Source organism: Pelodiscus sinensis, chromosome 8, assembly GCF_049634645.1.
Source record: "Pelodiscus sinensis isolate JC-2024 chromosome 8, ASM4963464v1, whole genome shotgun sequence".
In the NCBI taxonomy this organism is placed as follows: domain Eukaryota; kingdom Metazoa; phylum Chordata; order Testudines; family Trionychidae; genus Pelodiscus; species Pelodiscus sinensis.
Window position 1 is genome coordinate 56709124 of NC_134718.1, and position 24308 is coordinate 56733431.

The 24308-nt window shown below is 42.5% G+C and overlaps 1 protein-coding gene across 11 annotated transcripts in view; it reads right to left on the reverse strand.

Moving 5' to 3' along the window:
- The window catches only part of TACC2 (transforming acidic coiled-coil containing protein 2), a 210893-nt gene that overhangs the window by 146205 nt on the left and 40380 nt on the right, over positions 1-24308 (reverse strand). For 10 of the 11 annotated variants that reach the window (XM_075935333.1, XM_075935331.1, XM_075935334.1 and 7 more), the window contains 3 exons: positions 18051-18188; positions 11095-16974; positions 10013-10123 (listed from right to left, as the gene is read on the reverse strand). In XM_075935333.1, coding sequence (XP_075791448.1) covers positions 10013-10123; positions 11095-16974; positions 18051-18188 — 6129 coding nt within the window. The remainder of the gene's footprint in view (positions 1-10012; positions 10124-11094; positions 16975-18050; positions 18189-24308) is intronic. The other variant, XM_006111412.4, reaches the window with a different exon arrangement.

Consider the following 24308-nt stretch of genomic DNA (forward strand, 5'->3'; position numbering starts at 1 on the left):
GACAGAGTTTCTGTCGACAGAAGGTGTTATTGCATGTAAACTGTCCTTTGCGTCTACACTACCATGTCGACAAAGCAGCTTGCTTTGTCGATAGAACTGAATGTAGTGTAGACGCTTTTTGTCGACAGAAGTTTTGTCGACAGTATCTGTCGACAAAACTTCTGTCGACAAAAGCCTGTAGTCTAGACGTACCCTAGGTGTGTGGGTTACATATGCACACTTTGGCTTCCACATACCTAGGATAGGGAGCCCAGGAGCTTGCCGTGCTGCTTGCAATGTTGGTGGGGGGTGATTCCACACTCCCGAAAGGGGCATGGTTTCAGGCGGAACGGGGGGAGAACTGGGAGAGCCAGCCCCAGCACCACCCAGAAGGCATGCTCCCTCCCCCCCATCCCTCCAAGCCAACCAGAGTGCACGGCCCAGGGCTCCCACAGCAATTCTGAGTCAGTCAGCAATTCCGCCACTGCTGCCGTTAGAATCACCTGGCCCCAGGACATTGCCCTCTTCTCCCCTCCCGCACTGGCGGGCCTGACCTCGGCAGGACAATACATCATTTGTAAACAGAAAGCCTATCATTATATCAGTATGCAGGTTACATGTCATGCTAACCGAAAATACTCTGATGTCACATTCAAATTACCATGATTATGGTGCTCAGATCAAAGCACCAGGTGAGAATGATTACGTACTGCTTGCACAGGATTTGCTACTCCAAGTACCATACAGCCTGTGGAGCATAGCTGCATGCATGATAAGGTAGGCTGACACAGAAAGGGAAACATAGATTTGAATCAACTCTAAATCTTCCCTTGCCCTTGAAATTACAAATGTTCAGCCAATTGTAGTCACTGATATTTAAATATGGGCATTGAGCCATTTGCCTGGCCAAATCGATACGTCCGACTCAATTGAATCTCACTCTGAACAAAACAATACACATGCTTGACCTTCTTCATACAAAACAGTCCCCCGCCCACAGTAATTGTCAAGAAAAATAGAACATATGACTTTGGTTCAGAGTCAGAAACAGAGAAAGGAAAGCAGGAGGGGGTAGTTGCACAGTACAGTTACAGTGAAAATGGGAAGCAAAGGAAAAGGTAACCACTGGGAATTCTGGATTTTAGAACATCTCTGAATAGGAGCTCCTGTTGGGAGGCATTAGCAAGATGCAAGTGGGCCAAGATGCAGAAAAACTGTAAGGAAGCCACAACCCAAAGTCACAGAGAAAATGATTGTGGCTATAACTGTTGTTTTTTGAATTGCCCACCACAGGCTTCAGGGCTGGGACTTTACATATTTCATTAGTAACAGGGAAAAATAGACCTAATTGCAATGTGTCTAAATTTGCAAAGAGAGGAGTAAGAGCTAACGCGAGGAGAATACAAGGTTGATTGAAACATGGATCTAGAAAGACGTAACAAGAATATAAAATACTAAGAAGTGTTTTAGATAAATGAGAGAGAAAGAAAAGAAGAAGGAAATTAAGAAGTCACGGTGAATTGACTACTCATATGCTGCAAATATCACAAAGCAATCACTGGATTTCATAAAAAGAATCCTTATATTTAATCAGAAATAAATTTTCTCTAGAGGCATTAAGGGGCCTTTCAACTCAAAAGGCATATGCAATATCCAGGTCAGCTTCAGTGCCTATGTTATAAGCATGTTCCTCACAAATACAGTTGAGTGCAACTGCAAAATAACAAGATCCACCTGCAGCTGGCAGGAGATGGATTAGTAAATGAGTATTAAATGCTTTGCTTTCATGCACTTATCTTTTTCAGTTCAAAAACAGATTAACTGATCTAAAATGTTTAACCATAATGATGATGATGGATCTGGTTCTCCATTACTTTGCACATTAGGTAGCCAATGAAGTGATATAATATTTTAGTAAGGACAACAGGACCAGCTCCTTTGTGATTAGAAAGGTAACATTTTACTAATGGCTATTACTATGAAGGAAAACAAGACTGATGGACTGTAAAATAGAGAAAGAATATGGATGCTAGAGTGTCAGGAAGAAAGGCAAATAGACACACAAAGAAACCCACACAAAAAAAGCCTGATGAAATCAGGTACCCTTCATATTATGTGAGAACCAGCCTCAGCTATTTTGTGTTCTCTGTGTTGTAAACCTGAGATATGTGCAATATCTGAAGAACGTAAAAAAGTGAATTCTGAAGTGTGGAATGGTGGAAAGGTACAAGACGAAGCTACCTAATCACTATTTAGATTCAAAATTAATTTTAACTTAATTATTTTGTTTTCAAACACCACAGGACTCAAATGGACGTAAAGTATCAGCAATCAGAACTTCCTTGAGTGCACAATCAGAGAGGCTATGTCTACACAGCAGTGTTATTTTGGAATAACATCAGTTATTTTGGAATAACATCAGTGCGCGTCTACACAGCAAGCTCGTTATTTCAAAATAAATTCAAAATAACGGGCTTCTTACTCTGACTTCTGTAATCCTCATTGTATGAGGAGTAAGGGAAGTCGGGGGAAAGAGTGCTCTATTTCAAAATAACTGCTGTGTAGACAGTGCCAAAAGTCGAAATAAGCTATTTCGACTTAAGCTACGCAATTAGCAAAGCTCAAGTTGTGTAGCTTATTTCGAGTTTAGCCCTGCTGTGTAGACATACCCAGGAAAAGCTATGCCTTACATACCTTAGAAAAATGGTTAGAATATTTAATACTGTATTTACAATGCAGAGAAAAAAAAGAGAATGAGTATTTACTAAGGAGTCAACATTCTTTTCAGACAGCTTACTAATCTTGCCAATTTCCAGCTGCAAGAATAGTGCATGGAAGATAATTAAAAAAACATGTCTAGGTCAATTTTACTTATAGGATTACTGTCTGACCCATGTAAATAGAATAAAGAGGGTTTTTCAACTTACCCTTCTCTCACATGTAGTGTTATGATTTATTTGGCATGTAATAATATTGTTTAATACAGGTATAAAAGAGAGTGGAAACCAATGTATATATTGGAGGGAACAGGGATTCTGCACCATTATGACATGAACTTCAATAGACATCAGATATCATTTTCAGAAGCACCTACGAGATTTAGAGTAGGGCCAGCCAGAACACGAGGATTTTATTTTGCAAAAAATTTTGAGATTTTAATGTGTCTTTTCATTCTAATGTAGAACAAAAACAAGAATGAAGAAAGAGACACACACTCCAGAATAACCAACAGCCCTGGTATGTCGGAGTCCCTTGCTCTGGTTCTTTCTAGGGATGTGAATGGTTAATGGGTGAGGCTAACCAGGAGTGCTGTGGACAGGGGCATTCCAGCCCAGCCACCCCCGTTTAATCAGTATGGAAACTTAACGTTTAAATGGGTAGCTAATTAAATGGGATTTTATATCCCTATATCCTTCCTTCCCTCTCTCCCCGCACAAGAAATTCCTTCTTGTACCAGAGAAATTTTCCTGACAAAAGTTTCAATTTGAACAAAGCAGTGTGTTCAGTCAAAAAGTTAATGAAATATTTTGTCAAAAAATTCCCAACCAGCTCTATTTAGGAGTACAAATACCATTGCATAATGCCTTCCAGAACTCCCAAGGTACTCAAAGGCCACAATCCTGTTGCTAATACCAATTAAAGAAATGCAACACATTCTATCACTCACCACGTCAGCTGGGCTGCCTGATTCAGAGGGGGGACCACACATTCACCTTTGGGGTAACTGGACTCAGAAGTGATTGTGCAATCATAGCTGCAGTTCTAGCCAGCTTTGTGTCTCTCTAAACAGCAGTGGGCAAAAGAGCTTCCAAGGGCTGGATCTAACCCGCCGAGGGGGCTGATGCGGCCTGTGGAGGCCTGCTGCTCCCCCGCCCGCAGGCCCTGATTAGCCAGGGGTGGGGGAGCATGCGAAGCTTCCTCCCGCCCTGCCAAGAGCGCGCAGCAATTCTAAGCGCCACGCGTGCTTTGCAGGCCGGGAGTAGGGTAGAGGAAACTTCACACACTCCTCCCACCCCCAAGCCAGTTAAGGCCTGGGAGTGGAGGAAGTGCACTAAGTGTCCTCCTCCGCCCTGCCAGCAGCACACAGTGCTCAAAGCGCCATGCACTCGTGCCGGGCAGGAGGAGGCTTCGCTTGCTCCCCCATCCCCAGGCTCTGATTGGCTTGGGGGTGGGGGAGCATGGGAAGTCTCCATCCACCGCCAGGGGCATGGGTGCTTAGAGGGAAGGAGAGCAAAGGGGCTGCCCCACTCCCAAACCAAACATGGTCTGTGGGTGGGGAAGCCAGGAAGCATTTTGGCCCCGCCCCTTCCAGTGCAGCCCAGGGCCACTTCAAAAAATTATTGCCCAGCCCTGCTCTAAATCCTTCCCCCCCTTGCATACCTACACAATCTAACCCTAGTTTACTAAACTGAACATCTCCAAACCTCTGAGTTGACTGAAAGTCCACTAATAGATTGGATATTTGCCAAATCAACTAATCTATTCCTAGCACCTAAACGTGGAACATCTGGGAATGACATCACCACATTTAATCATCCAAGCTCCAGGGTACTTTTCCAAGATTAGATATTTGTTCTGGTGTTCCAGCCAAATTTTAGCATAGTTACAGAAATGTACATTAAAAAGTCCCCATGCCACTTTTGGGTGGATACAGAATTCTTCTTTACATCTTGTTCTAAATGGTTGTGGGACACTGCTCAATAACCGCCATACTATTCTGCAGAGGTGAAGGTACTTCAGCGGTGGGTGCAATGATTCCTAACTATGTATATAGGACCTGTGTGAGTTAGTTGTCCTTCTGCAGTAAGTTCCTCAGTTTAAGGAACTTCTTCCCTCAGCATATCTATGCAGCAACAAGAGCTCAGGCTGTCATTCTGATACTCTCTTGAGCAAAAAGAGCCCCATTTAATGAAAGTGCCATCTCTGCACAGCTCTGAGTATTTGTTGGGGCACATTCAGGCCTATTCTACACATACCTCCTTTTCTCTCCCTAATATTAAACACATGGGCTGTGTCTACACTGGGCCACTTATTCCGGAAAAGCAGCCGCTTTTCCAGAATAACTTGCCAGCTGTCTACACTGGCCGCTTGCTTTTCTGGAAAAGCAATGACAATCTATTGTAAAATTGTCAGTGTTTTTCCGGAAAAACTATGCTGCTCCCGTTCAGGCAAAAGTCCTTTTCTGGAAAAACTGTTCCAGAAAGGGCCAGTGTAGACAGCACAGTAGTCTTTTCCGCAAAAAAGCCCCAATCGTGAAAATGATGATTGGGGCTTTTTTTCCGGAAAAGCGCGTCTACATTGGCCACAGACGCTTTTCCGGAAAAAGTGCTTTTCCAGAAAAGCATCCTGCCAATGTAGACGCACTTTTTCCGGAAATACTGATAACGGAAAACTGTTCCGTTTTAAGCATTTCCGGAAAAGGGTGCCAATGTGTACACGTAGCCCTGCAGGATGAAAGGAGTAGGTAATGGAGTAGCTAGCTGCAAAGTACCACATGACTTGCACAGTACTATCAAGCCCATGCTTTCCAGACTCAGGATCCAGACCCTTCAAAATCATGGTATTAGCTTGGGATTTTGAAAATAATAAAATTTGGGTTATTTTTGTTTGGCTCCCGGTTTTGGTAGCCTTTGGAGACATACTAATGACCTCTGCAGCTATATGGGCAGGAATTTTGTCCCATTTAATCATAATGAGACTCCAGGAGTTGGGGTTTTAAAATTGCTCCCTTAGTCACCAACAGTTTGGCCTGCACCAGAGAACTGCCATCACAACCTTCCTGTTTCTACTAGTAACACTTTGCTTCAATTTCCCCCAGATGCACAAGAATTTCTGGCAGAACTCACTCTCCCCAAAATAATCCCCACCCTATGCAGGACATTAGAGAGGAAGGCACTGGTGCTGGAAAATCCCCTTTACTGAAGTCTTCCTGGTTGTTGAAAAGGCACTGTTTGGCTCTCTTGCCCACTGTTTGGATGTGTTTGTCCACCACAGAAACACCTTTCTAGCCCCTATGCCAACCGGAAAGTAAAGAAAAGGCCTGGAAAGTAAGAGATCCATTTTCTAAGAAGGTAAGCCAGGGATCAGCAACCTTTTCGAACCAAAGAGCCAAACTACGTCAAAATTCAGAACAAGTGGTCAACAAAGAGCTGTATAAAAATGCCCATGTGCATGACTGAAAATATACAACTTAATATTATTGATAACTGACATGATTAATAAAAGCATAAATGAAATAGTGTACTCACAGACTTTATTTAATGGAACTTCTGCTGCTGCATCTTTTCACACATTTCTTTGAAGTTTACATCATAACTGAGCAAATCCAGCTTCATGCACGCATTCAGGATATCTTCTGTCAATCTTATAGTGGGGCTGGGGATGTGGAGGTGCAGGAGTTTGGGTTGGGGTGTGTCAGGGGCTTTGGGCAGGGGAGTTGGATGTACGACAGACTCAGGACACAAGGCTGGGTGTGTGGTATAGGAATGTTATGGCAGGGGACTAGAGATGTGGGGGTACAGTAGCTTGGGGATGTGGAGATGTTCAGGGCAGGGGGTTCAGGTGTATGATGGGCTGAGGGTGGGGTGGGAGGAGAATGCAGGTTTCCACATTGCCTTTATTTATGGCAGGGGTGAGGAACCTTTTTTGGGACAGGGGCCACTGACCTACAGAAAAATCAGTTGGAGGCCACACAGGCGAGAAGCAAAAAAAACACAATTCCCCCCCCAAAAAAACCCTCCAACCCTCACTGATGTTCCCCCAACTGAGACACCTCACTCCCCTGGCACTCCAGCCCCAAGGGGCAGGGAGGGTAGGTAGGACTGAACTTCAAGGCCTCAGGCCAGATTAACTCTTTTGGGATTCCAGGGTTAGTGGATTTTTGCCCCCCCCCCCCCGGCTCTGGGGTGAGGCTAAAAATGAGGGGTCCAGTGGGCAGTGAGTGGATTAGGGATGGGGGGTTCAGAATCTGAGTGGGAGGTAGGGTGCAGTAGCAAGCTGGGGGTAGGTGTCTGGCCAGGAGACAGAAGAAGGATGCTGGTGGATATTGGGGCAGGAACAGGGTGCTGGTGGGTCTTGGGACAGAAGCAGCTTGGCCAGAATGTGTTGTTCCTTTAGAAAATCCAGCCACTCTTCATCCCCAAAGTCTGGTTCCTCTGCCACCATTTTAGCTGCCTCCCACATCACCAGCACATCTGGCACAGCTGCATGAGCTCTCTTTGGTGACCACCAAGCAGGCGGAGGCCATGCAGCCCCCGCTTCCTTCCTCCCCGGAGCACGGGGGAAAGCAGGGTGAATAAAGGAAGCATGCACATCGCTGTGGGGAGGAAAGAAATAGTGCACTTGCGCTTCCCCTCAAGCCAGATCCTGCGCAGAGCCTCGGGGCTTCCCTGCACCTCATGGGAAGACAGCGCTGGCTCCAATAAGGGATGCAAGACTGGATTGCCAGCATGGGCTCCCCGTTGCGGAGGGGAGGGACAGTGAGGTGAGACTGAGCTCAAGCTGCAAGCCACATTTGGCTCCTAAGTTAGCCAAATATTGCTCGTGAGGCATGGATTGCCAACCCCTGATTTAGGCTGTGGGTGGTTTGTGACCTTTTGGCTCAAGGAGGCTAGCCTCCCTTCCATGGCTTTTCTGCCTGAGGCCCTGCCCCTTCCAAGCACTAGGAACCCAGAGCTCCCCCACCTCAGCTGCCAGTGTAATGCCAACAGATTAAACCAAACTTCGGACGTCTGGGGCTTCATGCATGAGCGTGTACCACTGTAGAGGAAACTCAATCTTTCTCTCTGTAAGGGTGCATCTACACTACACCCGTAGCTTGAAATAAGCTACGTAATTTGAGCTACGCAAATTGCATAACTTAATTTGAGTGCATTTTGAAATTTGAAATTTGGCGCTGTCTACACAGTGCCAAATTTCGAAATAGAGCGCTATTCCAAAACGTCCCTTAATACTCATGGAACAAGGTTTACAGGGATATCGGAATAGCGAGCCCATTATATTTCGAAATGACGCACTTGTTCAAAAGATGCGGCATAACTATTCTGGGATACCGGAAGTATCCTGAAAATGCGCTGCAGTGTAGATGTACCCCAAGTGGTCTAAGGTGCCGCTACACGGGACAGTGACATACCCAGCAGGTATATGGGTTACACAATTCCCCTACCTGAGGAAGGGTGTCCAAGCTTCAGGGACCCAGCTGAAAACCCTGATAAGCCTCCACTTATAATGCCATCAGATTGAAATGAACTTGGGACCTCTGGAGCTTCATGCAGGAGTCTCTACTGCTTGAGCTAGCCACCCAGCTGGCACTCAGCTAAGGCTGTAGACAAAACTCATTCTCTCTCTGTAAGTGGTCTCAGTGCCACTACATGGGGCAGTATACCGCACCCAGTAACTATGTGGATTACACCAGTCCCCACCCCAGACTGGCTAATGCCTGCAGCCAGCTTCCAGCTCCAGAGTGCCAGGAGGGAGAGCACACAGCAGTGCAACTGTAGCCCCCAGACTCAGGAAAGCGGGAAGTGTCGTCCCAGCCTCAAAAACCCAGCAGTGCTGCTGAAGCAGAGCCCTGGGGGCAGAATATGGGCGAGGCCAAGCCTGACTGGGGGGGCTCAGCCTCTCCCTGTCTCCCCCATCCACGATTTAGGCCCCATCTACCTGACACAAGTGGAGTTACACTATAAGTTATCTTGCTATGTCTGGAACAAATGGGGATTGAAACTACCCCTTATGTAATACAAGCCTCACCAATTTCCATTTCCTAATAAAACACCTATTTGCACTCAAATACTCTGGCTTATGATTTCCTCTGACCCTACTGCAGATAAACATTCATATGCCTTTTTCTCATGTCTGAAAATTTTATCCCTGGACATTTACTGTTGCAAAGGGACACATGGATACCATTTTTTAAGACACAAGACCCTGGGACCAGTTTGTGTAGGACAGAACAAAAACACTTTAGGCTGCATATCAGGAAATATTTGGTAATAATGAAACCCACTGCCAAGAAATGTGGAGGAATCCCATTCCTGAGTTATGTAAAAATGGATGGGTCAACAGACTGAAACAATAGGGAATAAACTAGCTGGCTCAATAGATGTGTTCTAGCTCTTATATATATATATATATATATATATATACACACATTTATATTTTTACAAGAAACAAGACTAAACAAAGGCATAGTCTCCTCTCTTTACCTTTGGAAGTCCTTGTTGCCTGAAATCTACACACAGAGAATTCAAATTGCTCTGTACACAGCATAGCATATGCACACTTACAGATATAAAAGTTACAGTTGAGCTTATAGAAGAAGTAGCAGCTGCTTGTTGGTACAAAATGCTCAGACTGGAAAAACAGGTGACAATGAATTCAAGCATATGCAAGTATTAAGCAAATAACTTATGAATTGCCAACAGCTGTTCCAAAGACCTCACCCTGTTTGCCACAGGTATTAATTTAAAGAATGATACCCACCCTAATTTAAACATGTACACACACTCACTCTAGGCTCTCAGTTATTTTAAATCAGGCAGACAATTGGTATGGTAAATCTGAAAACAATTACACCGTAAATCCTCCATCCTTTTCAAAAACAGACATGCATATAAAGGAAAACAAGCTCAAGAGACAGGTTGTGAAACTTGGGATCTAATTTCATCCTATACCTTTATAAAAGGAGTTCTAATGAGACATGAAAAAATAGAAAGTTTGTCATTAACCTTTATCACAGTTTGATGGCTTTTTAATGTATATTTTGTTCAGAAAACTATGCTGTACTGAGCCTTTATCTCAGAATTACATAGAAAGGAAGTAAAACTCTTATTGTTTCCCATAGTGGGTAATATTAAAGGGTAGAGGACAGAGATCTTAATTTTCCCCTCATATCACTGTTTTATCATCCCAACTTTAAAGAAGGTGGCATTGAAAAACATTATTTTTCCTTTTTTTTTCATATCTATAATACCAAGAAAGAATGCATCTAAATAGAACATTATTGTCTCTAAAATATTTAAGCTTTTCACGGTACCTTTCTACTCTGATGTCATCTCTTGCCTCATCTGATGTGGCCTTAGTTGTTACAGTTATAGCATCCTTTTCAGGTACAGGAAGGACAGAATGACAGGGTTCAGGGAAGTTGCTGAGGTTATGGGAAAAACAGTGATATGATTAGTTAGTGGTAAAGTGGTTCTTGGTTTTGATAGTCTTTTGAAATATCATATATGCTCATACTAGAAATTATAAATAGTGATGCAAAAATGCACAGAAAAGAACAATTTCACTTACTGTTTTTAAAATAAAAACTATGTTTGAGACAGTCTTGAGCTCCTAACAAAATGTATTGAACATACACAAACCCTGATTAAGAAAGCTACACATATGAACTCCTAGCTTAGTACACGTAGTATACAAATGCAACTTTAGTCAACTGAATATTTTTGGGAACACTGAATATTATCAAACAATCAAGGGCATTGTTAACATAATTAGCATGTGCATGTCCTCTCTCTCTGTATTCATCTTTTGTATGTCTTATAATTAGATTATAAACTCTTTGGGGGCAGGAACCATCTTTTTGTCCTGGATTTGTACAGTGCCTTACATACAGAGGCACTGTCCCATGATGAAATATATCAGCTGATGGGACTGTTTTGAATATCAGTGGATCTTGGCTAACTGAAGTTAAGAGTTTACAAGGTTGTAAGGGAGCTGAGTTTTTTATTTAACATTCAGTTTACAGTCTACAATGAAAATACCGTAGGCCCAATTTTTCAACTAAAAATAAATACCAACACACCTATTTAAGGCTTCTAAGTGTAATTTACTCCCCTAACTTTAGGCAATGCATTGTGAAAATTGGGGTCATCACAGAATCACTGCAGAGGAGCTTAAGAACTAGAAAGGTCTATGGAGCTGTTGAAGGTCAAGCTTTCTACAAGCCCCAAAATGTCTTCCATTTAGACTAAATTTTGGTTAAAAGGCAATAGGAGCCATGCCCAACTCAAAACAACAAATTATTCTGTGTAAAATGTAAACCTCTGCAACCCTAGTACAATGACAGCTCCATCTAAACAAATTAATTAGTAAGTAAGTAAAGTAAAAAGTAAGTACCTTTTTGTAGGAAATCCTTCAGTAGGCATGTCCAGAAATTCATTCGTGTGATGTTTCTTAGACTCAGCGAATAAAGAGATTGGTGCCTTTCCTTCCGAATCCAGTGGTGAGCTGTCATGTTCTGAATGCATCTTGCTCCATTGATTTGCAGAAGCAACATTAAAATCTGTACTTATAAAAACCTCTTCTGGTTCCAGCCTGGTAATAGTTTCTGAGTAATGCTTTTTTTTATTTGTCCTTTGATCTTGAATGCTTGCTTGCAAAGCTGTGTCACCTTCACCAATTAACACTGTCTTTGTAATACCTGTTTTAGGGGTGTCGCCAAGTTGTTCATTGCCACATACAGATGCCTCTGCTTCTGCTGTGCCGAACATGGTGTCACTTTCTTTCTTTACCTCTCCCTTAGTGACACAGCTGACTTTAAACATGAAGTCAGCTTGGGAATGATCATCATGGCTTAGGTCATTTTTTAAGTCAACTAATAACCCACATATTGTTGCTTCTTTTCCCTGCTGTGGGTCTTGAACGTTTCCTAATATTTCCACATTTTTTCTGCTTCCCAAAGCATCCAGCGTCATACACGTGTCATCCCAAGACTTAATTTCATGCACCAGATTATTGAGAGAGGATTTCTCTTGGTTTTCAACAGGCAACATATGAAGATCATCTCTTTTTACTTCAGCTTTGAAGTTATCTCCTTGGACAATTGCTGATGCTGACATGTTGCAGGTGCTATTGACAGGGCTTGGGTTACAGTCTTTGCTTTTCTTCTGCTCATTTGGCATAATGTCCTGGCATTGCTTTCCATAAGATATTAGATCTTCTGATTCTGCATGACATTGTAACATTACATTACATTCTTCTGCCTCTGGGATGGCAGCACTTTGTAAATCACCCTTCAGAACAATGCCTGTATTTTCTAAAGTGGGTTGGTCCTTCTTATCATAAGATGCAGTTAAGTTCACAGTTTCAACCCCATCGGATGAAGCAGATTCCAGCTTTCCTATCTCTTGGTCAACAGGAGCTTTAGCATTCACCCTGCTAGTATGTGTATCTGCCTCTCCTTCCAGCTGACTGCTTTTTGGGCTCTCAGTTTTGCTGTCCTGCTTTCTTAAATTCACAAGAGACAGTTCAACAGATTTAGAACCATCCAATAAGGACACTTTCTCTTCTGAAAAGGTACCTGGCTGTTTATGTTCCGCATTTTCTGGAAGCTTTAGTTCTCTGATCATGTCTTCTAGCTGAGCTGTCTTCTCTTTCAGCACTTCACTAAAAATCTCAGAATCCAAAGGCAGCTCTTGTCTCTCTATTTTCAAGTCACTTTCTTCTCCTACATTACTCATGCTTGCATCAATTCCTTCAGCTACTGTGTTAGGCTCTGAAAAGTTCTTAGAGCTTTGCAGAAATGGTGTACTTTTATCTACTAGACTCTGCCCCCTTCCAGCATGTATTTCAGATGAAAGTTGGGGTAATTCAGCATTTAAAGTATTGCGCACAGTTTTCTCAAATATTTTGCTTATATGGTCCCTGAAATCAGGAAAACTGGAACCAGTACCAAAGGTCCTGGAAATTGAAATATCATTTGCCCTTTCACTGTTTTCTGCAGACTGTTTGGAAATATTTATTTTTGTCTTGGTTATGATAGTATCCTCTTTCAAAACATTTTCACTTCCAGAGTTTTCTGAGATCTTCCTGAACTTGTCATCTTTGCAGATATTTGTTGCAATTTCCTCGTTACCTCTTTCTTGTTTACCAGCAGATGAAAGAATCAGCAGTCTCTCTTCTAGGCTAGGAAGACTGAACAGAGGCTCAGTTGAACTGTCACTTTTCTGTGCTTTGAAGTTTAGATCACTTTTTGTTCCTTTAGTTTTAATTGTAGAAATCTCCTTCAGCTTCTCAAAATTAAATTGTGATAAATTTCCTGCAAATTGCCCTGCATCAGCATGATCCGATATGGATGAAATTCTCTCTCCTTCACACAGGAAAGTCTGGCCAGGAATACTCGTTTCTTTCACTGAAGTATTTTCTAAATTTTCCACTTCCGTGATGTTTTCATCAGCTGTGTTTATTATCCCAGGTGAAATGTCTTTTAAATGCACAGGTACGGTAGCATCAGCTGTACTCTGCAATTCAGAAGTAGCTTCTAAGACATTTAGGCATGTTTTAACTACCAGCTTATTATTTAGTAACTCATCCACAATGCTGTCATTTTTACAGGTTTCAGGTTGCTGGCTAGCTTCACTATGATAATCCAATGCAAAGGTCGACGTCAAAAGATTTGGGAGTTCTTCTGTTGCAGACCTAGCAGGCAGATACTCATTCTTGGCTTTTTTAATGCAGTTTAATGTATATGAAGCATTGCTGGGAGCCACTTCCCTGTGTTCCTGTAATGCAGAAGGATATTCCTTTGCATCAGCATTCTGATTGCTCGTCTCTGTGACAGATGAGTCCCTTTCAAAATTTATTTTTATATTTTCAATTTCTGGGATGATTTCGCTGTCTGAAGGCAGATCCTTTTTTGTCTCTAGAACTGAGCCTTCTGCCAACGATTGTGTTTTTTCCTGGTTTTCTGAACTAGGTATTTGAGCAGCGTTCTTGTTTTTTTCATATATATTTTCCTCGAAGTCATCATTAGAACATATTATTTCAATATCAGTTAGTGAAGTCTGTGGTGCATCAGTGACATTTATTGAATTCTGTGCCCCTGGAATACAGTCAATAGCACCAGCACTGCTTACATTAATATTGTCTACTGCCTTACATATGCTGTTTGGCTGTTCATTTATGTCAGATTCTTTTGAAAGTGCATCATCTTGACATGCTTCTTCACAATTACTGACTGAGATCAAAGAATAGCTCTCCTGCTTGGGCTTGCTAGAGATCTGCCTACTGAAGCTATTTTCTTCTGCCTCAAGGTCGGTTTTATTTTGCTGAGTGCAGTCTTGCAAAGTAGATACCTGGAGTTCAGAACTATTCTGCAGATGCTCAGTGTCACACATATTCCCTTCCATAGAAGCAATACTTTTATCTGAGTCCTCCTCTGGTACTGCATCAGGATTATATTTGAATGTTTCTGGCTCTAACAAAGGAGGTGATGTTTGAGGGCTGCTTGTAATGTCTAGAGACAAATCTGATTTACTTCCGCATATATCCTGACAGTCACTGTGATAACTTAACTCCAATAAATCCTTATTTTTTGGAGCCATGTCTTTATGTTCCTTTTCATCGGTGCTGGTGACTGTTTTCAGATTGCTTGAGTCTCTGTGTTTTTCAGATCCTACATTTGAAACATGCTGTTGACTACTTTTGGCAGCAGTGTGTGGAAGGATTATTGAAACATCTTCCATTTCTTGCTTTTCTATAATATAGCTTTTTAGGTTCTCTGGAGAGCCATCTTTGTCACTCTCAGATAGCTCTTTATTTTCAGCTATGCTGCTATCATGTGATTCTTCTAAATTTCCCTGCTTTTGCTGGGGGCCTAACTCCAGAGTATTTGCTGATGCTTGAGAGATTGCAGAATGAGCCACTTGCATTCTTTTGTCACTTTTCGCTGCCATTTGTTCCTGCTGAATTTGCTTCGGTATGTCAGATGTGCATTCCGTTTTCAGTGCCAAATCTTTATCGTTGACATAGCTTTTCACTTCGGCTCTGCATGCCTCCTGCTTAATTCCATTATTTTCTGTAACGTCTACCGCACTGTTTTGTTCAACAACCACAGTTACAGGTACACACTCTGGATTGCTATTAGGCACTTCCATGATTTCTCTGTTCTGTTCTTTGCTTTCACAAATATGTGAGGCCTCCTGAATGTTTGCTCTATGTAGTACACCACAGTCAGTAGTTCCTACCCATTCACTTAAGCCCTGATCTTCACGTTCTGATTTGAGAGTTTGTATATTTTCTTCAGACCCTTCATTTCTCTGAAACAATTCTTGATGCTTAGTTTTGCACTCTGACTCCAATGTAGCTTTTCTAGCAAAAGAGTGTACCCAGGATTCATCTTGCTTAGTCTGCATAATATCACTGTTTGGAGACTGCAGAAGTGGTGAACCATGTGCATTAACTGAAGAAACCTTTTCAGTCACTTTATAGCCTAGCATGGCTAAAGTTTTGTCTTCACTGTCAGTATTAAAATGATCAAAACTCAAAGGGCCTTCTTCTCTGGCTAACTGTGGAATTTCTACAAGAGGAAAGCTGCACTCTGGGGACAAGTCCTGAGCGGCAATTGTTTTCCCTTTGCTCACTTGTTGTTCAGATTCACACTGGAAATAGAGTGAATTAACTTCCGCTGGTTTCAAATTATGTTCTGAATTCAAATGCTCTTCCACAGATTTTTCACTTGTATCACTTTTTAAAGTCTTGTCTGAAAAACTAATTTCTCTGAAACCATCCCCCCAGTGGGCATCCTTCCTGTCGTGCTTGTTGCTATGATCCAAGTTAAATAGCATCCCTTCTGCCTCATTTAACCCTTCAGGTGATGCACTGGTTGCTATATCTTGTGCTTTCTCTTTTCTGTCCTTTCCCGGAGAATCTTCAGGTTTTTCTGCAGGCACTTTGCTGTCATTTTCTTTTATATTCAGCTCTGTGGGTTTACTCCCACAAGTTAAATCTAACACACATTTTTCCAATGCCAATCTTTCATGTACGATAGAATCTTCCTTGGTAGAATTCATAGCATTTTGTACATCAGAAAGAAGGGTGTTTTCTACAGACACTATATGAGACACTATTATTGATTCATTAATGCTGTCTTGATCTTTTGTGTTTTCGGTTGTGAGATCTGTTTTCTGCTTTCCCTCAAGCCACAGAGGTACACTGAAAGGTCCAGTGCTAGCAAACAAATTCACCTTCTGAGGCTCTCTTTCAAAACCAGGATCTGATGCTTCAGAAGTTGGAGTTTGTGCTTTACGTCTAACTGAATCATGATGTTCATTTGCAGACTCAGATTCCCCTGAAGGCTCATCGGCCTTTGGTACCAAGAACAGATCGGAAGGGTTAAAAGCCAAACTTGGTTTTAAAGTGCAAGCTGCTGATTGCTTTCCATTATTTTCAGAGAGATCCAGGCTTGGATTGTTCACTTTAGTTGCGGGCACATCTCTTCTGCATAAACTGGTGTCATCACTGAACACGAGGTTATCCACCAAACACTGACTATTCACAACTGCTCCATGTTTTTCACTGTCTGAGCCTCCTGTTGTGGGATAATTTAGGATTAAAGTTTCCTTTTTCATTAACAGACACTCTGTGCCATCTGTTTTCTGTCCACCTCGCTGTACAACAGTCTGCTCCTTATGATCCACTTCCAAAAATCCTGGCCCCTGCGTGGCCTCTAGAGGGGTAAAATAATCTCCTGCTTCTTTACCCTGGGGCAATGAGGCAACATGCGAGTCCCCCTTGCCATCCAGCTGTTCACTTTGCCATAATGGTTCTAAGTCACATGAATCTGTTTGTGTAACGCCTTGTGTCAGAGTAGCTTCTGCAGAAGGGTTGGCTTCTAAGCTTGTATTTTCTGGATCATTCTCACTCCTTTTGATAGAAAACGCAGTAATACTGTCTCTTTCTGGGCCAGCATCCACAGATATAGCATCTGCTGTTCCTATTTCTTTGTCAGTCACGGTGCGAGGGTTTGGGGTTGGTAAATCATCCCTGCTGTCCGTGAGACTGGCTGTGACATATTCTTTGGCACATTCTGCTAAAGGCATTGAGATAGGTAGGCTTCTCTCCTTTGCTTCTGCAGCCTGTATTAATAAGTCAGACCCAGTTTGTCTTCCATGTTCTTGCCGAGTATTACGTGGTGCTGTCACGTCTGCAGACACTGCACATGAATTTGGATCAGATAAACCTTCAGCAGTGTGGCTATCGATGCCTTCATTACTGATGCTGCCAACAATTGAAATGTTTATTCATTTTGTATCAGCAAAGAAAGTGGAGCAAAACATAAAACAGTTCATGCTACTGAGGTTTCAAAGGCATGCAGTACATGCATTGAAAAGTTACTTTCCAGAGGCAAGAGATCAGAGGCACACTTTATAGTGATTCAAACTCCCTGTTACACTGAAATAGTCTTCCTTAGCCTTGTCTACTATCCATCACATTTGTTTTATGCATTTTTTTTCACTTCTCCACAGATTTGGTATTAATTATTTAATTTCCATACTAGCATGTTTTCCCTACAAAATGCTGACAGAAAACCATGAAAAAGAAATTATAAAATAGATAACTGGACAAAAACAAAACAAAAAACCTTAGTTCCTTCTAGCATAGGCCTACCAGCAGAGCTAAAAATGTTTGTTTGGAGTTCAAGGGCCTGATGTTCCTGCTCATCATCATTATTTTGCTGAGCTTTTCTTGATCTTATTGAATTAAGCAATAAGGGCCCCATCTGTTAAATGCTTACTTCTGCTGAGTGTGGTACTTACTTATGTGAGTACAACAGTCCCATTAATTTAACTGAGATTAGTGCTAGTAATAAGCGCTTGCATCTGGTAAGGTTTTGTAAAATCTGGCCCCAAGACATCACTGTATTACTGCATGCAACTACATTTAAGTACAGTTCAGGCTAGTCATAAGGCCAAAAGTTTCCACACACAAAGCTGTACAATAATACACCCTTTCTCTGGCCTTTTTGATATATTGCTTGTTTTAAATACATTTAAGAGATAACTGCTTGCACTAGCTATTTCCCCACTCAGAGAAAGCTTGAGAAAGAAGAAATGAAGAGAAAGATTGAGAGTGTATGAATAGGGAGAACAGGATATTTTCTATGATTCATCTCCATATTCATTACACTTTTAAAACACTAGCAATGTGTTTGTAATCCTTAGCTTCTTCAATGAACTTAATGTTTGAAAGCCCACACACAAGAACAGCTGATATTAATGTAAGGTATCTCACACATGCACAGACACACGTCAGCTAGCAAAGTTCTGTTAATTTTACACAAAGCATTTCTATACCTGCTTATATCTGGGATCTGAGAACTTGCATCTTCACTAATATCCAGACCAGCAAAAAGAAGATTACTGGGCCCAACTCCTTGCTGGGGTTCCCCTTCCTTGAAATCAGACACTAATGACCAGCTCTCTCTGCCAGAACTGGAGCAGGAAAAAAGAGAAACACTCACTACATGGGTTTTAAGAAATATATTTCCTGTTATTTATCTCAAGATAACAAGAGTCTACCAACTTTTTAAAGAAGATTTTCAAAATGTGATCACATTCCTTCTGATAATTTTTAAAATGTAGCACAAATTCAGGTTGTACCTCCTGCTCCCTGAACCAGCACCCTCAGGACCTGAATCAGGGAATCTGCCGGACCAGGAGAGATCAGTGCTGGCCCCTCTGCTGCTGCCGGTTGTGGGCCTCCGCTCTGGTAGCAGCAGAGGGGCCAGTATTGACCAAGGAAGGACTGGGAGGCAGGGAAGAGGCAAGGGGACTGTGGAGTCCTGTGGAAGTGCACCAAGCCCTGCAGACGCAGGGCTCCACAGCCATCCTGCCTCTTCCCCCGAAACATTCTCCCAGCCCCACTTCTCTCTCTCCCTCCCTCCCTCCCTGAGTTTGAGCACCACAAATGAGCTATTTGAGGGGCTCCAAAAACTCTGGGAGGGCAAGGAAGGAGCTGTTAAGCATGGGACCTGGCTTCTCCTGTGAGTGCTCCAGTCTGGGAGCACCCATGGGGATGCTCAGTCACAGATGTTGCCGGACTATAGAAGTCCGGACTATAGAAGACCTGTACATCGACAGGGTCAAATTCTTTTCTCGTTATCAGCCAAGCAACTCCTTCTAAAATCAATGCAATAAACCAAGACAGCATTTGACTCATATACTTTATACCAAGTGAATGGGATTTCTGGATATTCATGAGAAACCTCACCAAAATGATGGTAGGCAAGACCATTTGCTAACCCATAAAAAGCCACAGGAAGGTCACAGTCAAGCAAAAAATGTCATAGCCTTGTTTCCTACATATTGTCTCCTCCTGTGAATAGGGTCTGGCCAGCAACAAAAGGACAAAACGCCACCCCTAAGATGTCCTGAGATCTGGGAGTCTCTAAAAAACCCCATAAGGGACAGACTAGATGCTGGGAGAAACTTCTAGGTCTTCTCTGTCTCAGTGTAGTGGCCAAGACCTATCTGAAGACTGGCAGCCATGGCTTAATGCTCTGGGGAAGTTTGAGTGGAAACTTGCAAGGATGGCATTCCTCTCCAGGTTTGCTCTGGGGTGTGTGGGCCGGGGCATGGGGTGGAGATAGTCTCACAATATTTCTGCACACCAGCTTAGTCTGCATGGACCAATTAATGCACAACACAAAAGCGAACTTTAGAAATCACACACATGCACTCCATCCTAGAGTACATTGACAAGCCTTGAGCAGAGACTAGAACACAGATTTCTCTGTTCCATGATTCAATTACAATACCATCTTTCCACTAACCTTATAATATTGTTATGTATTTGGGTTGAAAGGTCCCACACATAGGAACTGTATTGGGGTTTTGTATGTGCTTTTCTTAACAGTTTATAAATGCTGAAGCTAAACATAAAAGATTCTTTTTGATAACTGGAAAGAGAAAATACATTTCAAAATAATTCTTTGGAGCTAGGCATGAAGCAGCTGAGGCTATGTCTAGATTGCAGGCTTATTTTGAAAGAAGCTTTTCCCACAGAGATCTTCAGAAAAACATTATTCCGAAAGAGAGCATCCACACTACCAAAGCGCATCGAAAAAGCATTCTGCTTTTTCGAAATATAGCATCCACATTGATTGGACGCTATCTTGCATTTAAGCTGTGATTACTATGGACAGAGTAGCCACTAAGGCACCTGTGCTTTTTCCTCTTTCCTCTTCTTTTGAAAGAACTCTCTCTTCCCCGTCCACACACGCCTTTTTCCGAAAGAGTTCTTTCAAAAAAACGCTTCTTCCTCTTAGAAAGAGGTTTACCAATGTCAGAAAAACTCCTCTGTCCTTTCGATTTTTTTCGAAAGAATGCCATTACAGTGTGGACGTAACTGGAGTTTTTTCGGAAAAATGGCCGGTTTTCCAAAAAAACTCTGTAGTGTAGACATAGCCCAAGAGAGCAAGATGGAACTGCCGCATGCAAAAGATCTTGGAAGTTATGATGTTATAGATATGAGTACAAACTGTTCTCCTCAACTCTAATGAGCACCACTAATAAAAAGGCTGTAAGATGTAAGTTTCAAATATATACCTCTCACTTCACCAGTTTATAATGTCAGTAGGCTGTAAAAATGTGCTATTTACCAGGCCAGTAACTACTAATCCCCATCTCACACAATTTCTTTCCCTCTCTTGCTTCATTTATCCTAAAATACACTGAGCTTTAGCAACAGGAAATTAAAGACTCAAGGCTGGGCTTGCCCATATTAATGTATCAATAGTAACATGTTTCTAGTAACTTAAAAGAAATTGAAATTTTCATTAGTAATCTCAATCAAGTGAACTCTATAATGATTAAACAATCATGAACTGACTAAGATGCTGTATTTTTCCCTAGCGGGAGAGAAACTGCATAACTGCATGTGGTATGTGTGAACCACAATAATAAACAGAGAGGAAAAACGTGTCTTTGAAATTCTCCTCCTCCTAAAGTTTTCATCAGCAACTTAAGTTAATGTTGTCAAACTTGAGTACATGACATATCTGAGGCCTCCCTGATTTTGGAGATACATATAGACATTTTGTGTGATATTAGGAACTCATCCAAGAAATAACATGTTTTCATGTACAGACCTGGTCAACGATATTAAAGTGTTTCCACATGGGACAGACACATTCACGCATCATTATAAAGTGCAACACTTCATCAACTGAATTTTGTTTCCAAGAACAAAACTGGGAATTTGTCCACAGTAACTATGTCTATTTATTTATTCAACTAATTTTCGATGGAAACTTTCTTATTAAAACCAGTTTTGACTGTTGATGCCTTTTCATGCTGCTTGCCAGTTTTGCTATTTCAATGATACTCTAGGGGCAGATATAGAATATGTTGAAGAGTTTTGTCACAGACGCTTTCAGACTTAACTCTCTTACATGTTTCGAATAACTTGTATAGATATGGTTATCAAAAATAAGAGATATTATTCTTTGTCTTTATAATGTTGTGTGCACTGAATCATGATAATCAATGGAATTTTAAGCCTGTCCAAGAAAACAGCAAGCACAAAGACAGACGCCAAACAAATTTAAAAACCGGTCTCCCCTGTGTAAACCTTTTTCCTATAAAGTTAGTTCCCTTGGCTACCGTCTTTGGAAGTTGTCAGTGATGTCCTTAATGCCTGTGCTTGTGGGAGTTTAAATCCAGACAGCTGTATGACAATAGTGGTTTGTTTTGTGCTCACTCTCAATTTACATCATCACTTAAAGAAGAAGAAAGATGACCTAAATATCTTGGATAGTTTGGGACAGTATTGTTATTACAGTGCTTTACAGTGCTATTTTATTTGGCTCTTGCTGAGTCAGGAATCAGTTTTGAGAAATTTGTGTTTCTAAGGGGTTTCCTGTTGAAACATATTTGCTACCACCTGACTTTTGTATTCTAAATGTAATTCACAGTCAACTTACTAATGTAATTAGTTATACAGTTATGAGATATACTGATTACATTAAGAGTAATTTTTGCTAGTTTTTTTTATTGCTGTCTGACTTTTAAAATTAAATCGAATCATTTGCCTTGGTATTATAATAAATAACACAAAGGGCCAAGTTCTGAGAGGCTCTGAAAACAGACATAATGCCTCCCAGAATGTGTATAGTTAAACACTAAAAAAGCACCATATTCTGGATAATATAAACTGATGTGCAGTTCCCTCACATACACTGATTCTGCTATGGTTTGTCTGCGTTCACCTGTTCTCTCTTAGCTTGTAAGCTCTTTTTTGGTCTGTGTTTGTATGGTATTTAGTACAATGGAGTCTTGGTCCATGACTGGAGGGGCTCCTAGGGCCTACAAGAATACAAATAAATAGTAATAATAAAAAAAATTATAATAATTGTAATAGCCAGGGAGCTGTGAGCAGGGCATGAGGGCTCCATAGGACTATGGGCATAGCCACAGAAATAAACTGACAGGTTTCAGAGAGATAGCCATGTTAATCTGTTTCAGCAAAAACAATGAGTCCGGTGGCATTTTAAAGACTAACACATTTATTAAGATATTAGAGCATAAGTTTTTGTGAGCTACAACTCACTTCCGCAGATGAGCAAGGAAGGAAAGAAGGAAGACCATCCACAATGTATGTTGCAGAGGATCTGCAGAGCTGCCTCTCTCCAAGGCTGTGTCTATACTGCACTCTTCTTGCGCAAAAGCCTATGCAAGAAGGCTCTTGCGCAAGAGCTATTCTTTCTGAAAAAAAGAACAACTCTTGCACAAGAGGGGCTTTTTGCACAAAAAGGAGCAGTCTACACAGCTCCTTTTTGTGCAAAAGCCTCTTGAGCAAAAACGTCCCCTAATTAATCATGCAAATGAAGCATGACAATGTGCTAATCTGTGCTTCATTTGCATAGGCTTTTGCGCAAGAAAAGTGCAGTATAGACGTAGCTTAAATCTTTCACAATTCAGGCCAACTTTTGTTCTGTCAAAAAACAGGATGCATGCTGGTAGAGGCTGGAATTGGGTACAGGCAGTCCCTGGGTTACGTACAAGATAGGGACTGTAGGTTTGTACTTAAGTTGAATCTGTATGTAAGTCGGAACTGGCGTCAGCCACTGCTGAAACTGATCAGTTTCAACCGCGGCTGAATCTGGACGCCAGTTCTGACTTACATACAGATTCAACTTAAGAAACCCAGGCGTCCCCAAGTCAGCTGCTGCTGAAACTGATCAGCGGCTGATTCCAGGAAGCCTGGGACAGAGCAACTCTGCCTCAGGCTTCCTGTAGTCAGCCGCTGGTCAGTTTCAGCAGCGGCTGACTTGGGGACGCCTGGGGCAGAGCAGCTGGGGTACTGCTGGGTTGCTCCAGTAGCGTGGCTCCTCGGCGCTACTGGAGCAACCCAGCACCACCCCAGCTGCTCTGCCCCAGGCGTCCTGATTCAGCCACTGCTGAAACTGACCAGCAGCGGCTGAATCAGGACGCCTGGGGCAGAGAAGCTGGGGTGCTGCCGAGTTGGTCCGGAGCGGCGCTGCGGGACCAACCCGGCAGCCCCCAGCTGCTCTACCCCAGGGGTAGGCAAGAAAACCCTGGTTTGTTGGGGGGGGGGCACTAACTGCACCCCCCCCCCCAGCAGACCAGGGAGACGGGGGTGGCGGGACCGCCCAAGTCCTCCACGGCTTTGCTCCGTCTCCCTGGTCTGCTGACCTGGGAGACGCGGAGCAAAGCCACAGAGCACACAGGCAGCGGGACAGTCCAGGCGCGCCGCGGCTGTCCCACTGCTGGCATGCTCCGAGGCTTTGCTCCCCATCTCCCTTGTCTGCTGGTCGGGAGACGGGGAGCAAAGCCGCGGAGCACGCCCGCAGGGGGACAGCTCAAGCGCGCCCGGACTGTCCCGCTGCGGGCGTGCTCCAAGGCTTTGCTCCCCGTCTCCCTGCAGACCAGAGAGACGGGGAGCAGCTTTTCTCACCCCGGAGGATGGGGGTGGCGGACCGCGGCGCATCTGGGCGTCCCGCCGCTCCCGTCCTCCGGGGTGAGAAAAGCCCCGTTCGTAACTGCGGATCCGACATAAGTCGGATCCGCTTAACTCAGGGACTGCCTGTACATTTATAAGACTATATAACTGCAAAAAGAATGTACCAAAGTATGAAAATAATTACTTTTATCTCTAATTTTTAATCATAATAATTGTTTCCAGTGTTTTGCCTATCTCACCTGCTGTCTTTTTAAACCTAGTTTTGGTTAAAACATTAAAAATGTAAAAAGCTGCTGAGACACAGAGAAGGAAGCGATTTGGGGTGGAGAAAGAAGAACATTTATGTGCATACTGCAGGATTTAAATAATCCCTGCTCAAAAAGAATGCACCCAAATGGTGACTACTTTATCTAATTGTAAATACATTGTAAAAATCCTACCCACACACCACTAAATCCCTGCCACCCGTGTGAACAATAGATATCATTTGCACCCTGAGTCATGCTTATTTTTTGGAAAGAATACAACCTTGCTGATATCATGGAAGTATTAAGCAGTCTCTGCATTGTAACAGCTGAACACATTACTAACGTCAGAAAGTAGAATTATTAATATCAATATCTCAGGGG